The 24,043-nt window shown below is 44.8% G+C and overlaps 1 protein-coding gene across 1 annotated transcript in view; it reads left to right on the top strand.

Moving 5' to 3' along the window:
* The window catches only part of LOC148481752 (prolactin-releasing peptide receptor-like), a 135,133-nt gene that overhangs the window by 48,111 nt on the left and 62,979 nt on the right, over nt 1-24,043 (top strand). The window contains exon 2 of the mRNA XM_088453059.1: nt 21,114-22,034. Coding sequence (XP_088309185.1) covers nt 21,619-22,034 — 416 coding nt within the window. The 5' untranslated portion in view covers nt 21,114-21,618. The remainder of the gene's footprint in view (nt 1-21,113; nt 22,035-24,043) is intronic.

Raw genomic sequence — 24,043 nt, 5'->3', positions numbered from 1 at the left:
TCAGGTGGACAAGCAGCAGACGAAGCAGCGGAAAGAGCTTGCGGGGTCAGACAGAGAGTGGGGCTCAAGGTGTATAAAATTATTTCAAGAAGGAGTTCAATAATATAACTGGGCAGAGGTAGATTAATAATGGGCCCTTTGAGAAAGCTGTGATTTCACAGTGAAACGCGTGAGCAGAATGGCATTGCATCCACCCACCACCATCTGCTCAACGGGAGTGACTTCTACCTCATCTCCACTGGATGACTACAACTCTATTCATCTCCAGTTTGTTTGGACCATGTCTCAGGGAACTCAGGCCCTGATTCAGAAGCGGATGCTCTGACGGAGCGCTCGCTCTGAATCAGGGCCGTCCTTCTCTGTTTTTAGAGCGGCCTCCTGGCCGCTCGCATAGCTGTGGGTGACCACACACAGCTATAGCGAGCGGCCAAAAAGATGGTCGCTATGGTCAAGACCATCGGGCTTGCGACGAGACCCTTGTGGTAGGGTCTCATGGCCGCAAGCCCTGGAGTGCTTTCGGCTCTATCAGAGCCAAGAGAACTCCCACTGACATCACTTGTGATGTCAGTGGGGCCGGCCCCAGATGGTAGGCGTTCCCATGGGAACGCCTCCATCTGGCCAGCCATGCCCCGACACGCCCACCAAAGGGGGCATGCTGTCACTCACCATCAACAGCACGTCCCCTATGTAGCGAGACCCGGAGCGACGGCTTGGCCATCGCTATCCAGTTCTCGCGCATGCGCACGAAGGAGCCGGCTCCCTCGTGCGCATGCACACTGTGCCAACATCGACCCACTTGCGAGGGCTCAGCGCTCGCGAGCGGGTCTGAATTAGGCCCTCAGGTCCTGATTCAGAGCCGGACGCTCTGACAGAGCGCTCGCTCTGAATCAGGGCCATGCTTCTTAATTTTAGAGCGGCCTCTTGGCCGCTCGTATAGCTGTGGGTGACCACCCACAGCTATAGCGAGCAGCCAGGAAGATGGTCACGATGGTGAAGACCATCGCGACCATCGGACTTGCGACGACACCCTTGTGGTAGGGTCTCGTTGCCACAAGTCCCAGTGGACTTCTTACTCTTACAGAGCAAGAAGTCCACCTACTGACGTCACTAGTGATGTCAATGGGGCCGGCCCTAGACGGTAGGCATTCCCATGGGAACGCCTCCATCTGGGCAGCCACGCCCCCGGCCCGTCCATCAAAGGGGGCGTGCTGTCACTCAACATCGACAGCACTGCCCCTTTGTAGCAAGATTTGGAGAGACGGCTTGCCCGTCGCTATCTGGGTCTCGCGCATGCGCACGACGGAGCCGCCTCCATCGTGCCCATGCGCACTGGGCCAACATCGATCCGCTTGCGAGCGCTCAGCGCTCGCGAGCGGGTCTGAATCAGGCCCTCAATCATCATTGGGCATTGTCATCATTGCTAAAGGAACCCTATAAATCTATACATGGAACCAGTAACTATACCTAATATGCTGGACATTATTATCAATATCGAAACCAGGAGAAATACTTCAAATATGATTTTTTTTTTTTAAACTGGCTCATTATTGATACATACCATTTAGAACTGAAAGAACAATAGTGTGGATTAGGGGATGCATCTGATGTGTTTTTAATTACATGTGTTTTACCGTCATTTTTCTGTGATCACTGATTCTATGTGTTTTTAGTAATGAAATATTGGTACACTTCTTAATCCTATTCATTAGTTATTTCTATACGTACTGAGAGCACTGTATATGGGGGTTTATGGTATTCTAATTAGGAAGCTGGTGGTTCATGTTCATTATGACATTTGTGGCCTGATAGAATTGGGAACAGACCAGTACTGGCGACAATAGTCAGCTCCTCAGATACAAGACAGATTCTAAATAACATCTAACTAGCCACTGTGTACAATATACAGAATAAGTATATTGCTTCTAAGGCAAAGCAGCTTCTAAAGAGTATTTATACAAAATGCTTGTAGACTTATGGGGCCAAATGTAATAGGTAGTCTGTTTTAGTAACAGTACAAACTCGCACTTTCTCGCACTTTTAAAAAGTGTGAGTTTGTACTGAAACTCGCAAATTCAATAGCCTGCGAACTTTTCAGCTCGAGGCTACTGCATTTGCGAGTTTAGGCGAGTTTAGGACTATGTAAACTGACACCTTTTAATGCGAGTAGCATTAAAATGCGACGTAGCATTTTAATGCGATGTAGCGGCTCCCTGCATAGACTTCTATGGGGAATTCTCACCATAGAAATCTAAGGGAGACACAGGCTGACCGCATTCAGCCAATCAGGGAGCTGCTCCGACGGAGATGCTCCCTGATTGGCTGGCAGCCCTTTCACTGACGGGGCACATGTGTGCCCCGGTCATTTACGCAGAGCAAAGGTATGTGTACACACATACCTTTGCTCAGTCCGCATGGATCGGGTTTTTTGCGTGTTTGTTATTTTAACACCTGGATTGCCTACTTGGACAAGTGGACACGATCAACGCATAGGAGAGGTGAGTATGGATTTTTTATTTCAGGTACACCCCTATGGATTACTTCGGCTACTAGGTGAGTTTGTGTAAGTGTGAGTGTGCATGTATGTTTAATTAAAATTTTACATTCACGGTGTATGTTTGTTTATTTACGTATTTCTTTAGTTGTGGAACTACAAGTGCCAGCGGGCCTGTAATCCCCCGCATGCTGGTATTTGTGGTTCTCCAAATACCAGCATGCAGGGGAGGCTTGCTGGTACTTGTGGTTCTACAACTAAAGACAATATGGAAACTTTATTTTTACACTAACACTATCAACCCGGCACCCATGGCCATATGGTGCCGGGGATAGCCCAGGGCTATCAGTCTAGGCCTGGGGTGCCCTGGAGAGGGGGGCCCCTTTATTGGGGGGGTCCCCAACTCCCCAGGGACCCCCGGCCTGGACTGACTAGCGGTCAGGGATAATGCTTTGGCCGGGGAAGCCGGTGAAAGGTATTCCCTGGCTGTGGCATTATCCCCCCGCTAGAAAGAGTTTGGTGCTGGTTCTGGAATTTTCAGGGGACCCCTACTCGTTTTGTCCCCTGATTTTCCAGAACCAGGACCAGCTCAACAAAGCCCTGTACTGGTTCTTAATATACAGGGGCCCCCTACGCATTTTGGCCCCTGTATTTTTAGAACCAGAACAGGCTTTATAAAGCCCGGGGCTGGTTATGCTTTTGGGGAGGGGGTGCACGTAATTTTTTTAAAATTTAAAAACATTTTACATAAGTACACACAGAAACATATACATATCTCATGGATATGTGCATGTTTCTGTGTTAATCTGACCTGCTCAGGATATACTCTCTAGCCTGAAGTAAGTCTAATATTTTGGGACTTTTGGTAATATTTTCTTTGCGAGTCTGAAACAGACACTCTATTACATTGGGCGAGTTGATTGTTTTCAATGTGAAAACATCTGGATGCGAGTTTGAGAATGGGGAATTTTAGTAACTCTGAAAAATGCGGACACCCTATTACATTGGAGAGTTGTGGAAAATTGCGAGTTTAGCACCAAACTCGCAATTTACCAAAACAGACACCCTATTACATTTGGCCCATAGTGTTCACGCTGGCACCCTGCACCTGTCACAACCCGTAAAGCTCCTCTTTCCTGCCTGGGCTTTAGCTCTCTGCTCTGGTGCCTCTAGCACACTCAGCTAATGCAACAAACTGCTGAGATACAGACTAGAGTGTGCTAGAAGCTCCAGAGCAAAGATAGACACCCTAGGCAGAAAAGAGGAACTGCACGGGTTGTGACAGGGTGCAGGATGCTAGAATGAACACTAGAATTAAACCCAGTATAGTCTATAGTCACACACTCATTTAATATTCTGTGAATACAATTCACACTACAGCAACATTTAAACTGAGTTAACATGAATAACCTTCTCTGAACTATCAGTACATTTATTAGCATTAATATGTGAGCCTCAGTGTGACTATTCTTATACACTTTTGAACGTTAAGTTTATACACTGGAAGCTACAGACTGGCAAATGTTGGAAATCCTTCATCTGTATACAATCTTTCATCTTACTGCATGACTGAAATAATGTTGATGGTACAATTCCTACTTCTAGCATTGACTCCTCTGTAACTGCCGCCCAGCATTCCTTCCAGTACTAGTTTCCTCTGGTTGCCATTCAGCTCCTGCATGAAGGTAGTGTAGATGAGTACAGTAATCACACCTAGAGCTATGGGGGTCTATTCATGAAAGCTTGAAGAGTGATAAAATGGATGGAGATAAAGTGCCAACCAACTGTCACTTTACAGGCTGTGTTTGAAAAATGGCAGTTAGGAGCTGATTGGTTGGTTCTTTATCTCTGTCCAGTTTATCTCTCTCCCAAGCTTTCATGAATAGACCCCTGTGTTATTTATTGGAACACACAAGAAAATGCCTCATGCGAAAGGATTCCTCTTCGCTACCCGGGACTCTTTCCCATAGGGAAGGAGCAGGGGTGTGGGGGCAAACGTCATATTCAGATGGCGAATGCTCCCGCAGTCAAGCTCTGAAAATATAATATTTTTGGTGGCTTGATAGATTTAGGTCCCCATTCTAGTGTAAGGGGCAGGGGGACTGACCAGGGCTGAAAGGTAAGCAGGAGATATCAGTTATATCTCCTGCATTACCTTCATAATGAATAGCTCAGATCTTTACTTTCTACAAAAGTAGCTGAAAATTTTATTTTCACCTGCTTTTGTAGAGATTGAGTGATAGTGAATGGACCCCTCAGTGGGTACCGGCAACTTTCTTCATAGGATAAAACACTGCTGGAAGCAGTACAATATTTACTGATCTAGTCCACACACTCCATCAGTCCTAATAGAGGGGCAAACTTTCAAGTATGGGTACTGAAGAGAGAGAGGAGAAAAAACAAGAGAGGGGAGGTAAGAGAGAGAGGTGGAGGAAAGAGAGAGAGAAGAAAATAGAGAGGAGGAAAGAGAGAAAATCCAGGCAGCGCCTGGTACAATGTGTATTAGTCACATATATGTCATAGATTGTACAAATAACTTATTCCACATGTAGACCAGCAATTATTTTACACTCATTCTTTTGTTCTTGAATTCTGAGTAAGCCTTAATTGCAGGGAAGTGGAATGTTTATGAATCATGTTTTATATACTCTAAAATGTTGACTGTTACTTACCATGTACTAATATTCTAAATAAAGCCGGTCTTCTGATTTATTTCATTCACCGATCAAGGTATTGCAAAAATATCAAATAGAAATAATGGGATAAAACCATAGTGTCACAGTGCATTGGGTCATGTTGACTGGTTTGTGGATAATTACTGGCACTTTCTATATACGATAAGTACCTGAAATAAATTCTGAAGTGAGAAGTGTTAATGGTTGCACACACTCACTCTATGTAAAGTGTGCTTATTTGAAGTCCTGGTTCCTTATGATTAGGGGTGTGCACCGGCCACTTTTCGTGTTTTGTGTTTTGGTTTTGGATCTGGATCTTTCTTCGTGTTTTGGATCTGGATTGGTTTTGCCAAAACCACCCTTCCGTGTTTTGGGTTCTGGGTTTTGTGTTTTGGAACTGTATTTTTTTTTTAAAAAGCATAAAAACAGCTAAAATCATAGAATGTGTTGTTTTTTCTGCTCCTATGCTATTATTAACCTCAATAACCTTAATTTCCACTAATTTCCAGTCTATTCTGAACACCTCACACCTCACAATAGTGTTTTTATGTCCAAAAGGTTGCACCGAGGTAGCTGGATTACTATGCTAAGCGACACGAGTGGGCGGCACAAACACGTGACCCATCTAGGCGTGACACTGCACTGGCAGACAGGATGGCAGTTTGAAATACTAGGCCCCAAACTGTACATAATGCAAAGACAAAAAAGAGGTGCAAGATGGAATTGTCCTTGGGCCCTCCCACCCACCCTTATGTTGTATAAACAGGACATGCACACTTTAACAAAGCAATCATTTCAGCGCCAGGGTCTGCCACACGACTGTGGCTGAAATGATTGGTTCGTTTGGGCCCCCACAAAACAAGCTGGCAATTAATCTGGCCCTGCACAAACTGGCTCTATGGAGGCAAGATGTCGTCCTCATCCTCCTCATCCACCGATTCCTCACCCTCTTCAGTGTTGTGTACATCCTCATCCTCACAGAGTATTAACTCGTCCCCACTGGAATCCACCACCACAGGTCCCTCTGTACGTTCTGGAGGCTGGTCTCCCTGGAAGAGCTGATAATTGATTTTGATGAACATCATCTTCTCCACATTCTGTGGAAGCAACCTCCTACGCCTTTCGCTGACAAGGTTCCCAGCTGCACTAAACACTCTTTCGGAATACACACTGCAGGGGGGGGCAACTCAGGTAAAATAGAGCCAGTTTGTACAGGGGCCTCCAAATTGCCTCTTTTTTCTGCCAGTACAGGTACGGACTGTCTGACATGCCTACTTGGATGCTGTCACCGATGTAATCCTCCACCATTCTGTCAATGGTGACAGTATCATATGCAGTGACAGTAGACATGTCAGAAATTGTTGCCAGGTCCTTCAGTCCGGACCAGATGTCCAAACTTGGTCCTGCCTGCCCTGCATCACCGCCAGCGGGTTGCTTAGGATACCTAAGTTTTTTCCTGGCAGCCCCAGTTGCGGGAGAAAATGAAGAAGGAGCTGTTGACGTGTCACGTTCTGCTTCAGCTGACAGTGTTTTCACCAGCAGGTCTTTGCACCTCTGCAGGCTTGTGTCGGCCGGAAAGATGTCTCTCTCCACATAGGCTTTAAACCTAGGATCGAGCACGGTGGCCAAAATGTAGTGCTCTGATTTCAACAGATTGACCACCCTGGAATCCTGGCAAGCGAATGAAGGGCTTCATCCACAAGTCCCACATGCCGAGCGGAATCGCTCCGTCTTAGCTCCTCCTTCACTTTCTCCAGCTGCTTCTGCAAAAACCTGATGAGGGGAATGACCTGACTCAAGCTGGCAGTGTCTGAACTGACTTCACGTGTGGCAAGTTCGAAGGGCTGGAGAACCTTGCACAACACGGAAATCATTCTCCACTGTGCTTGAGTCAGGTGCATACCCCCTCCTTTGCCTATGTCATAGGTGGATGTATAGGCTTGTATGGCCTTTTGCTGCTCCTCCATCCTCTGAAGCATATAGAGGGCTGAGTTCCACCGCGTCACAACCTCTTGCTTCAGGTGATGGCGGGGCAGGTTCAAGAGTGTTTGCTGGCGCTCCAGTCTTCGGCACGCAGTCGCTAAATGGCGAAAGTGGGCAGAAATTTTTTGGGCCACCCAAAGAGTCTCCTGCACGCCCCTGTCGCTTTTCAGAAAATTCTGCACCACCAAGTTTATTGTGTGAGCAAAACATGGGACGTGCTGGAATTTGCCCAGATGTAATGCCCGCACAATATTGGTGGCATTGTCAGATATCACAAATCCCCAGGAGAGTCTAAGTGGGGTAAGCCACTGGGCGATGATTTCCCTCAGTTTCTCTAAGAGGTTGTCGGCGGTGTGCCTCTTACTGAAACCGGTGATACACAGCGTAGCCTGCCTTGGAACGAGCTAGTGTTTCTGAGATGCTGCTACTGGTGACGCTGCTGCTGTTGCTGCGTAAGGTGATACATCTACCCAGTGGGCTGTCACAGTCATATAGTCCTTAGTCTGCCCTGTTCCACTTGTCCACATGTCCGTGGTTAAGTGGACACTTGTCCACATGTCCGTGGTTAAGTGGGTACAACGGCATTTTTCAGGACACTGAGGACACTTTTTCTGACGTTTCTGTACAGTCTCGGTATCGCCTGCCTAGTGAAGTGGAATCTAGACGGGATTTGGAACCGGTGACACACTACCTCCATCAATTGTCTAAATCCCACTGCACTAATGGCGGATACCGGACACACGTCTAACACCAACATAGCAGTCAAGGCCTCAGTTATACGTTTTGCTTCAGGGTGACTGCTGTCGTACTTCATCCTCCTCGCTAAGGACTGTTGGAGGGTCAATTGTTTAGTAAAAGTAGTGGTGTTCCTACTTCCTCCCTGGGATGATGAACGACTCCCAGCAGCAGCAACAGCAGCAGCGGAAGCAGGAGGCGTAGCAATGCAGGATCCTCCGGAGGAATCCCGGATAGGAGAGTCAGTCATGCCAGTGACATGGCCTGCAGGACTACTTCCGATCCTGACTAAGAAGGAAATTGACGAGGAGGGAGTTGACGGTGTGGTTTGTAGGCGCTTGAATACAACAGGACAACGGGATTTAGGTGTCCCTGGACTGCTTACGGTCTTAGCCAAAGTTTCTGAACTTGACAGTAACTTATTATGAACACGCTGCAGGTGCCGTATAAGGGAGGATGTTCCTAGGTGGTTAACGTCCCTACCCCTACTTATTCCACCTTTACATATGGTACATATGGCAAGACAGTTGTTGTCCGGATTTGGATAGAAATATTGCCAGACCAAAGAGGTGGAATGTTTGGTCTTCTGCCCAGGCATGACCGTGATGGGCTTTTTCATCCCACGGACAACAACTGTCTCCCCCGGAGCCTGATTTAAACAAACCACATCACCATCAGAATCCTCCTCGCCAACTTCCTCCTCAGCGCCAGCTACACCAGTATCCTCATCCTGTTGTACTTCAACAGTGACATCTTCAATTTGCATATCAGCAAGTGGACTGTGGTGCTCCTTTCAGCACTTGCAGGGGGTGTGCAAATGGTGGAAAGAGCCACCTCTTCCCGTCCAGTGCTGGGAAGGTCAGGCATCGCAACCACCACCACACTTGGACTCTCCTTGGGGATTTGTGATATCTTCTTAGAAAGCACAGTTCTTCGCTGTGCTTTTGCCAGCTTAACTTTTTTGATTTTTTTAGTGGGAGGAGGGCTTCCATCATCATGTGAAGCTGAACCACTAGTCATGAACATACTAGGGATCGACCTTAGCCGTTCCTTGCCACTCCGTGTCGTAAATGGCATATTGGCAAGTTTACGTTTCTCTTCAGATGATTTAAATGTTTTTTTCAAGGTCATTTTCCTGAACTTTGTCATTTTGGGATTGTATGTGCCCTCTACTATGACATTGGGCATCGGCCTTGGCAGACGACGTTGATGGCATGTTATCGTCTATGTCATGACTAGTGGCAGCAGCTTCAGCACTAGGAGGAAATGGTTCTTGATCTTTCTCTATTTTATTTTTATCGGAGAAAGTTTGGTCCTCCATTTATGTTATATCGATTTGATATATAAGTGCGGCTAAACACAGAAAATATTTTTTTATTTTTGCTGGAGAGTAGTGCACTTTGTGGGTTACACCACCCTTTAAGAAATGAGCCAGCCGGCTCTTTACTTATGGGACACAGGCGCACGCTTGGCGCTGCTCCTTTGTTGATGCACGTGCGGCTACTGCGCACACAATTCACAAACACAGAAAATATTTTTTTTTTTGGTTTGGACTGGAGTGTACTTTGGGGGTTACAGCACCCTTTAACGGTCAAGCCAGCCGGCCCTTTACTTATGACACAGGCGCACGCTTGGCACTACTTTGTTGATGCACGTGCGGCTACTTCGCACACAATTCACAAACACAGAAAATATTTTTTTTTTTGGTTTGGACTGGAGTGTACTTTGGGGGTTACAGCACCCTTTAACGGTCAAGCCAGCCGGCCCTTTACTAATGACACAGGCGCACGCTTGGCACTACTTTGTTGATGCACGTGCGGCTACTGCGCACACAATTCACAAACACAGAAAAATTATTTTGTTATTTGGTTTGGAGTGTCCTTTGGGGGTTACAGCACCCTTTAACGGTCAAGCCAGCCGGCACCTTTACTTATGACACAGGCGCACGCTTGGCACTACTTTGTTGATGCACGTGCGGCTACTGCGCACACAATTCACAAACACAGAAAATATATATTTTTTTGGTTTGGACTGGAGTGTACTTTGGGGGTTACAGCACCCTTTAACGGTCAAGCCAGCCGGCCCTTTACTTATGGCACAGGCGCACGCTTGGCACTACTTTGTTGATGCACGTGCGGCTACTGCGCACACAATTCACAAACACAGAAAATATATATTTTTTTTTTTGGACTGGAGTGTACTTTGGGGGTTACAGCACCCTTTAACGGTCAAGCCAGCCGGCCCTTTACTTATGACACAGGCGCACGCTTGGCATTACTTTGTTGATGCACGTGCGGCTACTGCGCACGCAATTCATAAACACACAAAAAATATTATTTTTTTAGCACTTGGGGGGAGCACCCCTGATGGACAGAGCACCCCCTGGACAACACTACAGCACCCCTTTAGGACTGGGACACTGCACAGGACTTTGGAGTGGGCACAGCCCCTATGGAGAACTGACTGCACAACACAGTCCAGCCAGCCCCTATGGACTTTGAAGTAGTGGACACAGCCCCTATTAACAACAGCAGCACAGCACAACACAGCCAGCCCCTATGGACTTTGAAGTAGTGGACAACAGCAGCACAGCGCAGCACAGCACAGCACAACACTACTCTGCACTACACTACACTACACAGCCCAGCCAGCCCTAACTCCCGCCCTCCCTCTTCACTGTCCACAGCCGAGTGAGAAAATGGCGCCGACGCGGGTACCTTATATAGGATCCAAAACCCGCGAGACCCGGAAGGCGGGATGATGACGTTTTGCCTCGATTTCAGATCCGAGTCAGGCGGGAAAAGTCGAGCCTGACTCGGATCTGCCTCGGATCGGGGGGGCTCGGGGGGGTTCGGATTTCAGAAATCCAAACCCGCTCACCCCTACTTATGATGCTTCCCAGCCAGTTAGATAATAAGACAGTTAAGCAGATATTCTGCAGATGGTACAGAAATAGTATGGGGTCATGAAATGCCTTAGGAGGAGAGCTTTTATTTTTAATGTTATTCAATAAATATACTTGCCTGGAGTTTTTTTTCCCAGCTGCCTGAGCTATTGTAGAATTACTGTATGATTTGATAGCTATACTAATTATGCTACCGCTGTGACTATGAAGCCATGACTATGTCTTTCAAAGTTCCTTTGCAATGTATGAATTTCTGTGTCTCAATTGCATCTCATTTATTGTTTTCTCCCAAGATATCAAATATATATGTGCATAAAGCTAATGCTTTCAGGTATGTACACATCACTTTGAGTCCTGTCTAGTAAGTGGTAAGTAGCATCGCAGCAGGACATCCTTTGTGTGGCTATGTCTTTCCTGATATTAGGTGCCTATCATGCGGTAAAGACAGGCAGCTGGCAGAGGAGTGGTGGGCACAAAATATGGAAAATTTATTGAAAATCTTATTATCAGTCTAAATGACTAGTTTTCATGATAATATGATAATAATGGTCTTTATTGGAAAACACATAGGCTATTCAATCTGGCTGTGTAGAGGATGAGCACTATGCCAGAAGCATTTTATGCATGAGGAAGCCTATGTACATCAGCCCCCCAATACCTGTCACATACCTCCCAACTATCCCGATTTTAGTAGTGGAACAGTCCCACTTTCGGGCACTGTCCCGCTGTCCTACCTACAGGCTGAAGTGTCCCGCGGTGGGGGGAAAGTTTGGAGGACCTTTTTCGCTCAATAGATGCCGTGTGCATGAGTGCGACATCTATTCACCGGAGAGAGGGACTGGGGGCATGTCCAGCAACTTCTGGGGCGCCGGGCATGTCCCCAACGTGATGAAAATGGGGACGTGGCTCACGGGCCCCTTGCCACGAGGCCATGTACCCCACATCACTCTGTCCTTCAGAGGAAACTTGGGAAGTATTCTGTTACCGTGCAGAGGGGCCCTCCAATACCGGTGTGGAGGGCAACGACTCAGGCATAGTGAGTTTTTTCTTCCTACTGTGCCAGCCCTGTCTTTATGAATAGATCGCCTTAAAAATGGCGCTACTGGGAAACAAGAATGGGGGGGGGCAACCACAGGACACTGGCCAATCTCTCCTGGGTGCAGTGTGTATGATGTATGTTTCCCCTGGACAAATGGACCTATGTGCACCTCACACCCTGCTCCTATTGTAGATATATAATTGCACTATGGGGGAGATGTATGAAGCCCAGAAGCGGTATAAGCGCACGTTAGGTGCACTGATACCGCTTCTCCCCGATGTATGATTGGGGGTCTGGGCGGTGAATGACAGGGGCGCTATGCCTGTGAGATGGCAGTTAGGAGCTGATTGGCTGGCACCTTATCACTTTTCACTCTGGGCCTGATTCAGACCCGGTCGCAAGCGCTGAGCGCTCGCAACAGAGCTGGCTCCGTCGTGCGCGAGACCCGGCTAGCGACGGGCAATCCGTCGCTCTGGGTCTCGCACCAAAGGGGGCGAGCTGTCGATGTTGAGTGAACGCCTGCCGTTTGGGGGTGGCCCCACTGACATCACGAGTGTTAGAGCCGATATCACTCTGGGGCTTGCGGCCACGAGACCCTACCACAAGGGTCTCGTCGCAAGCCCGATGGTCGCGATGGTCTTGACCATCGCGACCATCATCATGGCCGCTCGCTATAGCCGTGGGTGGTCACCCACAGCTATGCGAGCGGCCAGGAGGCCGCACAAAAAAAAAAACAGATTCAGAGCGTCCGGCTCTGAATCAGGGCCTCTGTCTCCTAACACTGCTTAGTAAATAGACCCCTATGTTCGTTGTAGTAAAACAGTTAGGCCACAACGGGAATGTGCATTATCAAGGTAAGTACATCTAGAGAACTTTGTCATATTTTTTTAAGTCAGTGTTGGAACCAGATTTGAGAAAACAGCAATCTAAATATAAAAGTCATCACACTGCAGAAGAGACTTCTGATTTCAGATTTGAAAAAATACAGTTCTAAATACTCGAATATGCAAGTATCAGTTTCTTTCTTTGATGTTGTGTAATATTTTCTACCCTTTTTACATGAAAGGAAAATTACGACTGGGAATGACAAAATAGTTAATTGCTCAAGCCTGCAGAGTTCCTTCATTCTGCTTTAACAAGTTACATAAGATAAATATAACCTACACATATCCAAAGCATACTGTAGCATGCTGAACTAGGAATGTGGTAAAACCTTTCCCAAATGACCAGCTTGATGAACGCTCTAAAATAATTTCAGTCTTTGAATGTATCTTGGGCACTATCCAGTTAGTCATTGCAAAATGCAAACATATTTGAACAACCAGCAGGCTGCCTCATTCAGCAAACATTTTCCTAAATAAACTCTTAATACCGGATCAAGCATGTTTTATTAGCCTGGCCCACATAACATTTTCAACATTTACAAACTAAATGCAAAAGGAGATATTGATACATTTAGTAGCTTTGCGTCAGTGTTGGTTTCAGAGGTGGGCCTGCAGCGCAGTTCAAAATTCAAATAGTAAGTCCTGGCCAGTGATGTTTGGTAGTGTTTGGAGTGGCAGTTGGTGTGGATCTCATATTTGAATTTTGAATTGTGCTGCAGCTGCCACTGTTTGTGATACATGTAGATTCTTGTTGATGTCCTATTGTGGCCTCAGCTGGTCTCTGTAATTGCACTACAACCATCAGAAACAACTTTTGAAAATTATTGACTGAAAAACCCATATGTACGCATGGACAGTGCGTAGACACATATGTGGGCTACTCAAGCACTCACAGTGCTGACTTCTGTGACTACACCTTTCAGTTACATCCTTATTTGGTAACTGAAGTAGAATCTGAAGGGAAGGAAGCAGTTACAATGTTAGATTGTCTGTCTATAAAATGGTGCTGTTCATTACCTGGGGAGCTGGAGAGAATATTTTCCAAGATTGTGAATTTAGATAAAGTACTGAATACTTGAGCAGTCCATGTTATAATGACTATTACATCTAACATCTGAATAATGTATATTAATTTCATTCAAATTTATGTTAATTAACAGTCAACGGTTATAATAAATGCCTCACGACTATTTTTGTAAAGTTACTTGAGAAAGCTGTATTAAATTTGTACACTAGCCACTTCCTATAGCTCCAGTTAATATAGGAAAGTCTTGATTTCCCATAGTGAGAGGAGGTGGGGTGTATTAGCATAGTGTTATAGCTGAGAAGAATACAGAGTGGTTAGGTAGATCAAAACATTGGCTAAATCTGTACTGATAAATTATGTTGTGCAATGTTGGCAGGGATGTGTCTGTATTGCGCATAAGCCTTCAGGAAGCGGTCTACAGTATACACTAGTCACCAAGAAGATGTCTGCGTTATGTGATAGTAATGTACCACCATATCAATGTATTTTTGAACAGTGAATTTCTACATGAACTGTCCTTTCCATTAAGGTGGTCTCATGTCTAATAGGACACATTGTACCGAATAAATGGTTAAGCTACAGTTCCTACTGCTCCTAAAGTCCTTAATGTCAAATGACAAAGGGCCTAATCAGAGATGTATGTAAACCCGATGTTTATGTAATTCTCCGATGTTTTTAGATCTGCACAACCGCAGAAGCCACTCTGCACATGTGCAGATCCGGGGCTGTGATGTCGCTCGCAGTGCCCCAAACAGCGCAGCATGATTGACAGGCTGATGGCGTTTTGGGGTGGTGACAGGCTGCATTACATAAAACGGAGTGCGTGTGCCCATGCTCCTTGGATGCAGCCTTACTGGCTTCAGCAACGTGCATTTCCCAGCTATCCTGAGTAATCTGAGGGTTACTCAGATGGCCGGTGTACATATGTACAGATGCTATATCCTCGGAAGCAGCAGCGAATCATAGGAGGCGCCTATTTACGCAAGACGACTCCTGCTGCATTTGCATATTATTGCACAGCCGCTGGGTACAAAGATGCAGCGGCTGTGTGATCTGCTTCCATCTCTGAATCAGGCCCAAAGTGACACTCCATTTTATTATCAGTGGCGGCTCCAGAGGTGGGGCTGCAGAACAGTCCAAAATTCAAATAGGGGAGTCACACCAACTACCAGTGAGTCCCAGCCAGTGATGTTTGGAATGGCAGTTGGTGTGGCTCCCCTATTTGAATTTTGAACTGCGTTGCAGCCCCACTTCTGGAGACACCACTGCTTCTCATAATGCTGTTCTACCATCAGTGCTGGAAACGTGTATATATCTGCCCAATGGGGCAAATCCCTCTTGGATAAATAAAATAATTAAGCATAATTTATGATTTACCTATTTAATTTAATAATTGATTCTTCTGTTAAAAATGTAGCATTCGGAGTATACATTATGTATTATCTACCACTCCAATTAGTAAACCCTGAGCCCTGCTATAAAGCCAGCACACTCAAACAACTTCTCGATTACAAAAATACAAAGAAGATATAATAGACTCAGCATAACATCAAATACAAAAGAAAGAAAGATCAGCAATATTACAATATAACAAAAGAAAAGACAGCAGATGGAAAGGACAAAGACACCATGTATTTTGTAACCAAGAATAATGCAAAAGCAACTATGATCCGAAAGATACTCAGCAAACCTTGGAACATTCTGATGAATTACAAAACCGTTATAGAGATGCTATCACTCAACCCATCAGTTGTTTACAAGAAACTGCCACACATCAAAAAGAAGCTGGTCCACAATCACATCAAACCAAAGACAGCAGAACAGACCTCATATCTAACTAATTATAAAACCAAAGGCTTCTTTCACTGTAGAAAATTTAAAAACACAAACTGATCTAGAACAACACGACCCATCAACACCTGTTTCCATCGAAACAGAAGAAAGATTCAAAATACAGTACACCACTTCATGACATGCGACACCAAAGGCGTCATTTACCTACTCAAATGCCCATGTGGAAAACAATACGTAGGAAAAACCAACAGACCTTTGAAATGGGATGCGGTCAGAATGCCAACCGCTGGGATTCTGGTGGTCAGAATGTTGACGCCGGAATCCTGACACTTGTCAGAATACCAGCACCGGCATACCGACCGCCGGAATCCCAAAGGTAAGTACTGGGGTTAGGGAGAGGACTAGGGTAAAGGGTTAGGTTTAGGAACTATGGGAGGGTTAGGGTTAGGCTGCGGGGAGAGAGGTTAGGTTTAGGCTACTGGGAGGGAAGTTAGGTTTAGGCACCAGGAAGGGAGGTTTAGGGATAGGGTTAGGGGTTAGGTTAGGCTTATGTACCTGGAGGCATCAGCATTCTAACCTGGCCGGGATGTTGGCATTGGTATTCTGACCGACGGGATCCCGAGTGCCAGCATCCAGTACCCAACCACTTTCAAACAAAGAATAGGAGAACACAGATGTAGAGAGTCTTCCAAAGACTTGTCATCTACATCACCCCTGCCGTTCAAGCTACCATCTGCCCACCCACCCAGGGGCATGGTAACTATGGTGAAGAGGATATGCACACCCACCAAGCGGCACCGAGAGGTACACGACAAGGTACCACCCCACACCAGACAAAACACCGCCTCACTGCAGCCCGCACAGCTAAACAGAGAGTGAGCTACATGAACCCAGCTATCCACAATCCCCCAGACATGTCATCACTGAAGCATTCATCCCTAATCACTGGGAACTGCTGGTGCCCCCGCCCCCCACCCCACACACACACACTCTACTTGTCCCTGTCTACCTTCCCTCACCCCCAACCATGCGTACTGTTGTATATTGTGACACGCTGCCTCACACCCCAGCTGGGAACCCTCTGCAAAATACTGATTAGTAGTAATATCAATGCCAACAATCCTAATTAAGGATATTACCATCTCAGTCTAATATAGTATACTGTAAAAGTACTGATTTTATCCCATCATCTTAGTCATTGAGTTCATTCCACTTATTAGTAGAGATGTGAGGCTCGGTTTTCCTGAAGTACGAACACACCTGAACTTAGGGGTTCCGAGTCGAATCGAGCCCCACTTCAGTATCACTTTGAGGATCTGAGTAGAACCGAGTCCTGCTGTCAGTTCGGAACTCGGATTTAAAAACCAAACTCTGTTTTTGGATTGCATGTCAGCAGGTCCAAATTACATGAATTTCGCTGTTTTTAACGATTTTGTTATTGATTTTTATCAATTTGTATGAAATTTAAAACCGAACCAAAACCGAATCCGAACCAAAACACTTGAGGGTGGTTTTGCCAAAACCAAAACATGATGATGAATTGAAACCAAAACCAAAACACGGGGACCGCACACATTTCTACTTATTATTAGACATTGTATACTTTTCATTGATACTCGCTGCAATTATTATATCTACTATGTGTTTTCCAGTATTACTTAATAATGATCATTTCATCCATTGTACAACCAGGCTTACGGTTGTGTTTATTACACAATGCATTGTGTATATTCCTCTTCATACCAATTGTATTATTACATAACTTGTTATTGTATAGCTTGCATCCAATTAATAACTAGATTTTCAGTAATTGTATACATCATACAACACCATAGTTTATGCCACTCATTACCAGCATTAAGAAAGTATAGGTGAACGCTCGGGTTGCACATTTGTAATTCAGTTAATAAGGAGGCTGGTGATCTCTAACCTTAGCTGCTCCCTATCACATAGACCTTCGTGCTCCTAGCACATTTGCACGCCCCACATCAGTTATACTCCTGCATCCCGTCCACCAAAGCTAGTTTTATGGAGGCGAGATGGTATAATTCACAGTGAAACGCATCAATGTAGCCCCTCTGATGCATGCTAGCAAGAATCACAGTATTCTGCAGCAGAGAGCAGGACTGTGACGACTAGAATTATGTATCTATATCTGTTTCACCAGGACCTTCCCCTCTGGGATAAAAAAATATAGTTAAGCATGATTTACCTCTTTAATTTAATAATTGATTCTTATGTTAAAAAGTCAACATTCTGTGTATACAGTACATTATGTATTATCTACTTCTGCGAGCAGTGAACCCCGAGCCATGCTATCATTTTCTCTCTCGCCTCACTTTCCCTCATTACAGGTATCTTCATGTACAGTAGCATAACCCCCAGTCCTGCTGATCTTAATTATATATAGTGTGTCAAAGAATATTGTATATGACCTGCCAATTTTAACTGCTTATCTGTACATATACTTGTAAATTGCAACAGCTGTTCTCAATATTGTTTGCAGATATATACCACTAAAGTGCTCACCATTAAATGTATTTGCCTTTTGTCTAATTTCCTTTAATTCTTCATTGTCCATTTACACATTTCCAGTGGGAAATCAAGGCTGCAGTGCATTGCTTAGGGAAAACAGGCCATGCTTAGAGTACCAATAACTGCTTAAATGTGTGTATTGCCCTGGAATAGTTTAACATTTGCTTAGAGAGTTGCAACTGACTTCAGGCGAAAACAAGAAGATATCACTGACATCTTTGGTAAACTAGTAGCAGTGACTACACCCACGCATTCAATTTTCAACCTAATTCAATTCTATATTACGTCAATGCAAAGGCTAAACAGAAAAGAAGTGACTATTTTCAAAGGAGTGTGTCAATTCTGGAAACAATGCCTTTTTTTATTTTAAAAGGAAATCTGTGAATTAATTTATTTGCCCATGCTGCTCCCTACCTCTGGAACTCTCTCCCTCTCCCCATCAGACTCTCCACCTCTCTGCAAATCTTCAAACAGGCTGTCAAGACCCACTAAGTTCATCAAAGCCTTCCAGCTCTCATCCTAACCCCTTGCTACATGCTCCTTCCTCCCTGCCTACCCCATCTGTGTCACGTCTGTTTGTCTGCCCCGCCCCTTTGGAATGTAAGCTCTCATGAGCAGGGCCCTCTACCCTCTTGTGCTTCTCCTTACTTATTAATTTCATCTACTCCTCACTCAGGCACCTAACAACTGGTTGCTTACGCCCTGTTGGTTATTTGAGTGTTATGATCGCTAATGTAACAATGTGTATAAACCATGTCCTTGTCCTGCATTGTATTGTACTGTAAGTCACTGCTTTCTTGTATCACTTATTTGTCTACGTACTTTGTAAGGTGCTGTGGAACACTTGTGGCGCCATATAAATAAAAGATAATAATAATTTTGTTTGGGGGAATTTTTTTTTTGTAATATTGATTTCCTCCAGATGTCATTGTTGCTATTGCTGTCGATATAGACGGTTAGGTGTTTATTTATGAATGAGGATAAACGATAAATCTGGCAAAAAAAAAAACATTGCTGTTGTTATGTTGTTGATGTTATCAACGGATATTGCTGGTGATTTATTTATTGGCTACCTCTGGCAATAGCTTCCTATTTATGAATGATATGCGGTGATACATGTATGGTGAAAGGTTGGTGCTGGAAAGGAGAAAAATCCCTTAGTTAATCAGGTGAAGCATTTCCGAAAAAAAAAAATAAATTAACAAACATATACAAAATATTAATCAACCGTATTTTTTTATGACCTTTTTTTTTCTTGAAAGTGGAACTGGAAGCTCATGTCCAGGCTTCTAGTTACACTGCACATTCCTTCTGGTTGCCGCAAAGCATGGGGAGAGCTCTTTATCCAGCATTGCGACAGCGTATACATCAAAGGATAGTTATAGCAGAAGGAAACAATGGCCCTCATTCAGACCCACTCGCGAGCGGCTGTCCGCTCGCAAGTGGGTCGATGGTCTGCACTGCGCATGCAACGACGGAGGGAGCTCCGTCGTGTGCATGCGCGAGACGCGACGAGCGAAAGACTTTCCTTCGCTCGGAGTGTCTCATCAAAGGGGGCGTGCTGTCGATGTTGACTGACAGCACGCCCCCTTTGGTGGGCGTGCCGGGGGCATGCCTGCCAGACGAAGGCGTTCCCAAGGGAACGCCTACCGTCTGAAGCCGGCCCCACTGACATCACTAGTGATGTCAGTGGGAGTGATTTTGGCTCTGATAGAGCCAAAATCACTCCTGGCCTTGCGGTTGAAAAACTCAACCGCAGGCTTTTGCTCGCAGTTTCGATGGTCGCGATGGTCAAGACCATCGCGACCATCATCCTGCACGCTCGTATATGCTGTGGGTGGTGACCCACAGCTATACGAGCGTCCAGGAGGACGCTCCATATTAATGGAGGTGGGCCCTGATTCAGAGCGAGCGCTCTGGTCAGAGCGTCCGGCTCTGAATCTGGGCCAATGTTTTATACTTTCATGAAAGTTTTTTTTCTATTTTTTTAGTCAATATTTATCTGTTCATTTTAAATGAGTGTAACTGAAATCCAAAATATGAACTTTCAGTTTCAATATACATTCATGTCAGTTTACACATCTTGAAAAAACCTTTGATAGTTACTGGTTGTTTTTTATTATTCCCCATGATTTGTGTCGTTTCCAGTGTGTCAGGTGTGTTACGTGTCAGGTAATAGACAGACACCTATGCTTATGGCACCCTATCAAACTATGGGCCTGATTCAGCAACAATCGCAATTGCAACTGCGTACGCAGAACGAGTGATTGTTAGCCATTGCGCATACGTATAAGCCGCAGTGTGCGTGCGTGGTGATCGCACTGAGATTACAGATGCACTGAGGAATCCATCACAGAGTGAGTGACAGGTTGTCAGCGTTTGGGGTCGGTGACGGGGGAGTGGTTTGAGAAACGCAGGCGTGCCTGTCCGTTTGAACACCATTTCATGGGCGTGCATAAATTAGCCACTGCGATTGCATACGCAGGTTGAGTACTCACTGCTTGCGACGAGACTTGCAGTTTCTGCATGTGGTCAGACCTACTGTAAATGTTCGTGACAGGCCGATGTGCGTCGATGGTTCTGATGTTTATGCAGAATAGCGACAGTGGACGGATATGAGAAAGCAGAAGTGGGCGTATTTATGCCGCCTGAGCTGAGGCAGCCATTAGCATATTTTCACAGCTTTGTTGCGTGCGATTACACAGCAGCGATCGCAATTACGCAGCTTTGATCGCTACTGAATCAGGCTCTATGGGATTGATATACTAAAGCTTCTAAAATAGACAAGTGGTAATGTTACCCATAGCAACCAATCAGATTCTAACTATCAATTCTCAATTGCATTCTAGAAAATGATACACAGAGTCTGATTGGTTGATATGGGCAACAACACCACTTGTCTGTTTTAGAAGCTTTAGTAAATACTGTATGTGTCCAATATTGTAGTGTTCTGCAGTGTGATTTGGCAGAAACCCTTTCTTTTAGTCAGTAGGAATCAATGAGCCAAACTAAGTACTAAAAATATGATTTATGTGCTCTCTCTAGGAATGGAGATTCTATAGAAGGACAATAGATGTAAGGACCTGACACTATTGTATGACTTCATGAAGAAAAAATAATCAGGCCACAGATGCCATGGATGATGAATAACATTACATTGTTGTGGCACCTTCAGATCTCCTTCTATGCTGTAGAGAATGCTGGCTCAGTCATCAACATTGCGTAATTCAGGAATTGAGGAAATGTAAGACAACATTATCATGGCTCTAAGTGCAATGTTGTTATTATTCTCTTAAACTTTAACAACTCAGTAATAAAGTGTTGGTCAACTGTCACATAATCCTGCAGAGCCACAAGAAAGAGTGATTGTGACCTGCAGTTCCCAATCCAAGATTTCAGTCCCATCTCCAATCACCTAAGATTCCCTGTAATAACAATACTACACAAGTCCTGTATATGTAGAGTTGCCCTGTACTAACACTGTGCTATTGAGGTCTAAATGATGGTGTTGATCATTAATGTGGAATGAACTCAAAGACTGGCTGAAACGATGGAGAGCCCCAGTTGCAGGAGTTATGGACCAGCCAATCTCACCATCTACAGGGTCAAACTGAATAGCTCCAACTCAAGCTCCGAATTCATTGGTGTCCAGCTGATTCAGTCCTACAAACTTCTCATCATACCATGCTATGCTCTGGTGGTACTAATTGGCATATTTGGGAACTACCTTCTCCTGTACGTCATCTGGAGAACCAAGAAGATGCACAATGTCACTAATTTCTTTATCGGAAACCTGGCTTTCTCTGACATGCTTATGTGTGCCACCTGTGTACCCTTCACTCTCGCCTATGCTTTCAACTCCCAGGGTTGGGTTTTCGGCAAATTCATGTGTTACTTTGTGTTTCTGATACAGCCAGTGACCGTTTATGTTTCTGTTTTCACCTTGACGGCCATTGCTGTGGACAGGTAATCTTTCCTTATTTCTATTCTTGTTACAGATGCAAAATGTTTGAAATAGATACAGTTATATCAGGATTGCTGAGGGTGGTAGGATTGGCACTTTATACACCAGCATGTATTAGATATATGAACCTGAATTGTTTTCAGTTCTGATGTCTGCAAATAGCCTACAGGTTACTGTCATAGTAGCGCTGACAATAAGCTATGTGCATTCAGGCTAGTACGACCATAACAAGCCTTTATTACAGCTACCAGCTCAACAACTGAGTTATTATCACCCAGAATCTGTTCATTCAGATAAATGCAGGACAAGTGAAAATGGTAATGTAACAGAAAACTTTATTCATGCAAACAGTTTTCATAGCCACCATTGCAGTTACAGTAGGTAGGGTAGTTCAATCTGTGAATATATCAGGTATTCTTATGTTAAAATAAGATTCTTCACCTTCATGCAAGATACTATATGGTGCTGTATATGATCAATAGACAATGCTAGAAACTGAGAAGTGCATGAAGAATTAGTACAAAGCTGCTGTCATATGACCAGTGGATCTCATGGTGCTGTAACCTCTGTAATTCGGGGACACAGAGGTTAGACGCTAAGCACATTTTATTCAGCTCTGAGATACAGAGTCACTTACACTGCCACTTATATCCTCTTACAATATGGTCCTGACCAGGATTTGATTGAATTTAACTCTTTGTACCCAAGTTTATGACCTATATCTTGACAAAACAGAGATACTATTCAGATCATTTAATTCACCTGTGAACCTGTGACTTTAGATACAGTACAATAGTGGACACACTACCTTATTACATCCTAATATTAGCACCATCCCTCTTATATTTGACATTCAGCTTGATTTATGTTAATTTTTATGAAGATTTATAATATATTATATTCATTTTATTAATAAATGTAATTGTTATTTATTTTAAGCCAGTCATTACATGTGCGTATATAATTGATGCTCCAATGCTTCAAGTGGTATTATTAACAATATTATTAAATGTATTATATAATACTTTATTGAAAAACATTGTCCAGATGCTATATTTTCTCTTCTACTATGTAGTCGCAGTAAAATGTTCGGGGCACAAGCTCGATTACATACAGTCATAAAGGGACTGATTGGATTAGGATTGGTAAAATGAGCACATGTTTAGAGAAGTATTGGAATATTCTAATGGAGAGAGAACAGAGGAAGATGTGAGATAATGTCAAGTACTTTTGCAGAGAAGAAAAGCCCTTCTGCGAATCACGGAATGCCCCTATAGATACCCACTACATATATAAGATAAACTATAGGGAGAGAAAGAGAAACAGAGAGAGTAAGGGGAAGAGGGGGGTTAGAGGCAAGGATGGAGGGAGGGGCGAGAAAATGAGAGAGAAAGAGAGGGAAGGGGAGAAAGAGAAAGCATAAAGTTCCTTAGTAGACAGGAGGAGTGTGGATATAGTTCAGGTATTGGAAGTAAATATCAGAGTCCCACGTTGCAGAGATGTTATAGCAGCAGGGCCGGCTCTAGGGGTGTTTGACCAGTGCGGTCGCACAGGGGCGCCACCTGTAGAGGGCGCACCCCTCCCCAGCATCCCGATTTCAGCGGGGCAACACTGTCCTGTTGTTCCACCCGGGTGGTCAACTTGGGAGGTTGCCGGACCCCCGGAGTGTGAATGGATACTGCGCGCATTCGCGCGGCATCCATTCACTGATGGGAGAGGGCTGAGGGAAGTCCAGCCAGTGACTGAGTGCTGGCCTTTACCCCCATTCTGATGTTATTTGGAGCCGTGCCATGTGGGCACGCCTCCAAATAATGTCACATAGGGGGCATGGCCTATGGTAATTAGGCTATGTCCCCAAATTTTGGCACGCATTATTATGGGGCCAGCACATCCAACCCCTGGAGCCGGCCCTGTATAGCAGATTATAATTACAGAATATAATTACAAAACTGGGCACCATCAGGTGTGACTCAGTGCCCATCAATAGCTCACAGTCCTCCAGCACATAATA

Source organism: Taudactylus pleione, unplaced genomic scaffold (assembly GCF_031769625.1).
Source record: "Taudactylus pleione unplaced genomic scaffold, aTauple2 ptg000567l, whole genome shotgun sequence".
Classification (NCBI taxonomy): domain Eukaryota; kingdom Metazoa; phylum Chordata; class Amphibia; order Anura; family Myobatrachidae; genus Taudactylus; species Taudactylus pleione.
This window is presented reverse-complemented; position numbering and strand designations above follow the sequence as displayed.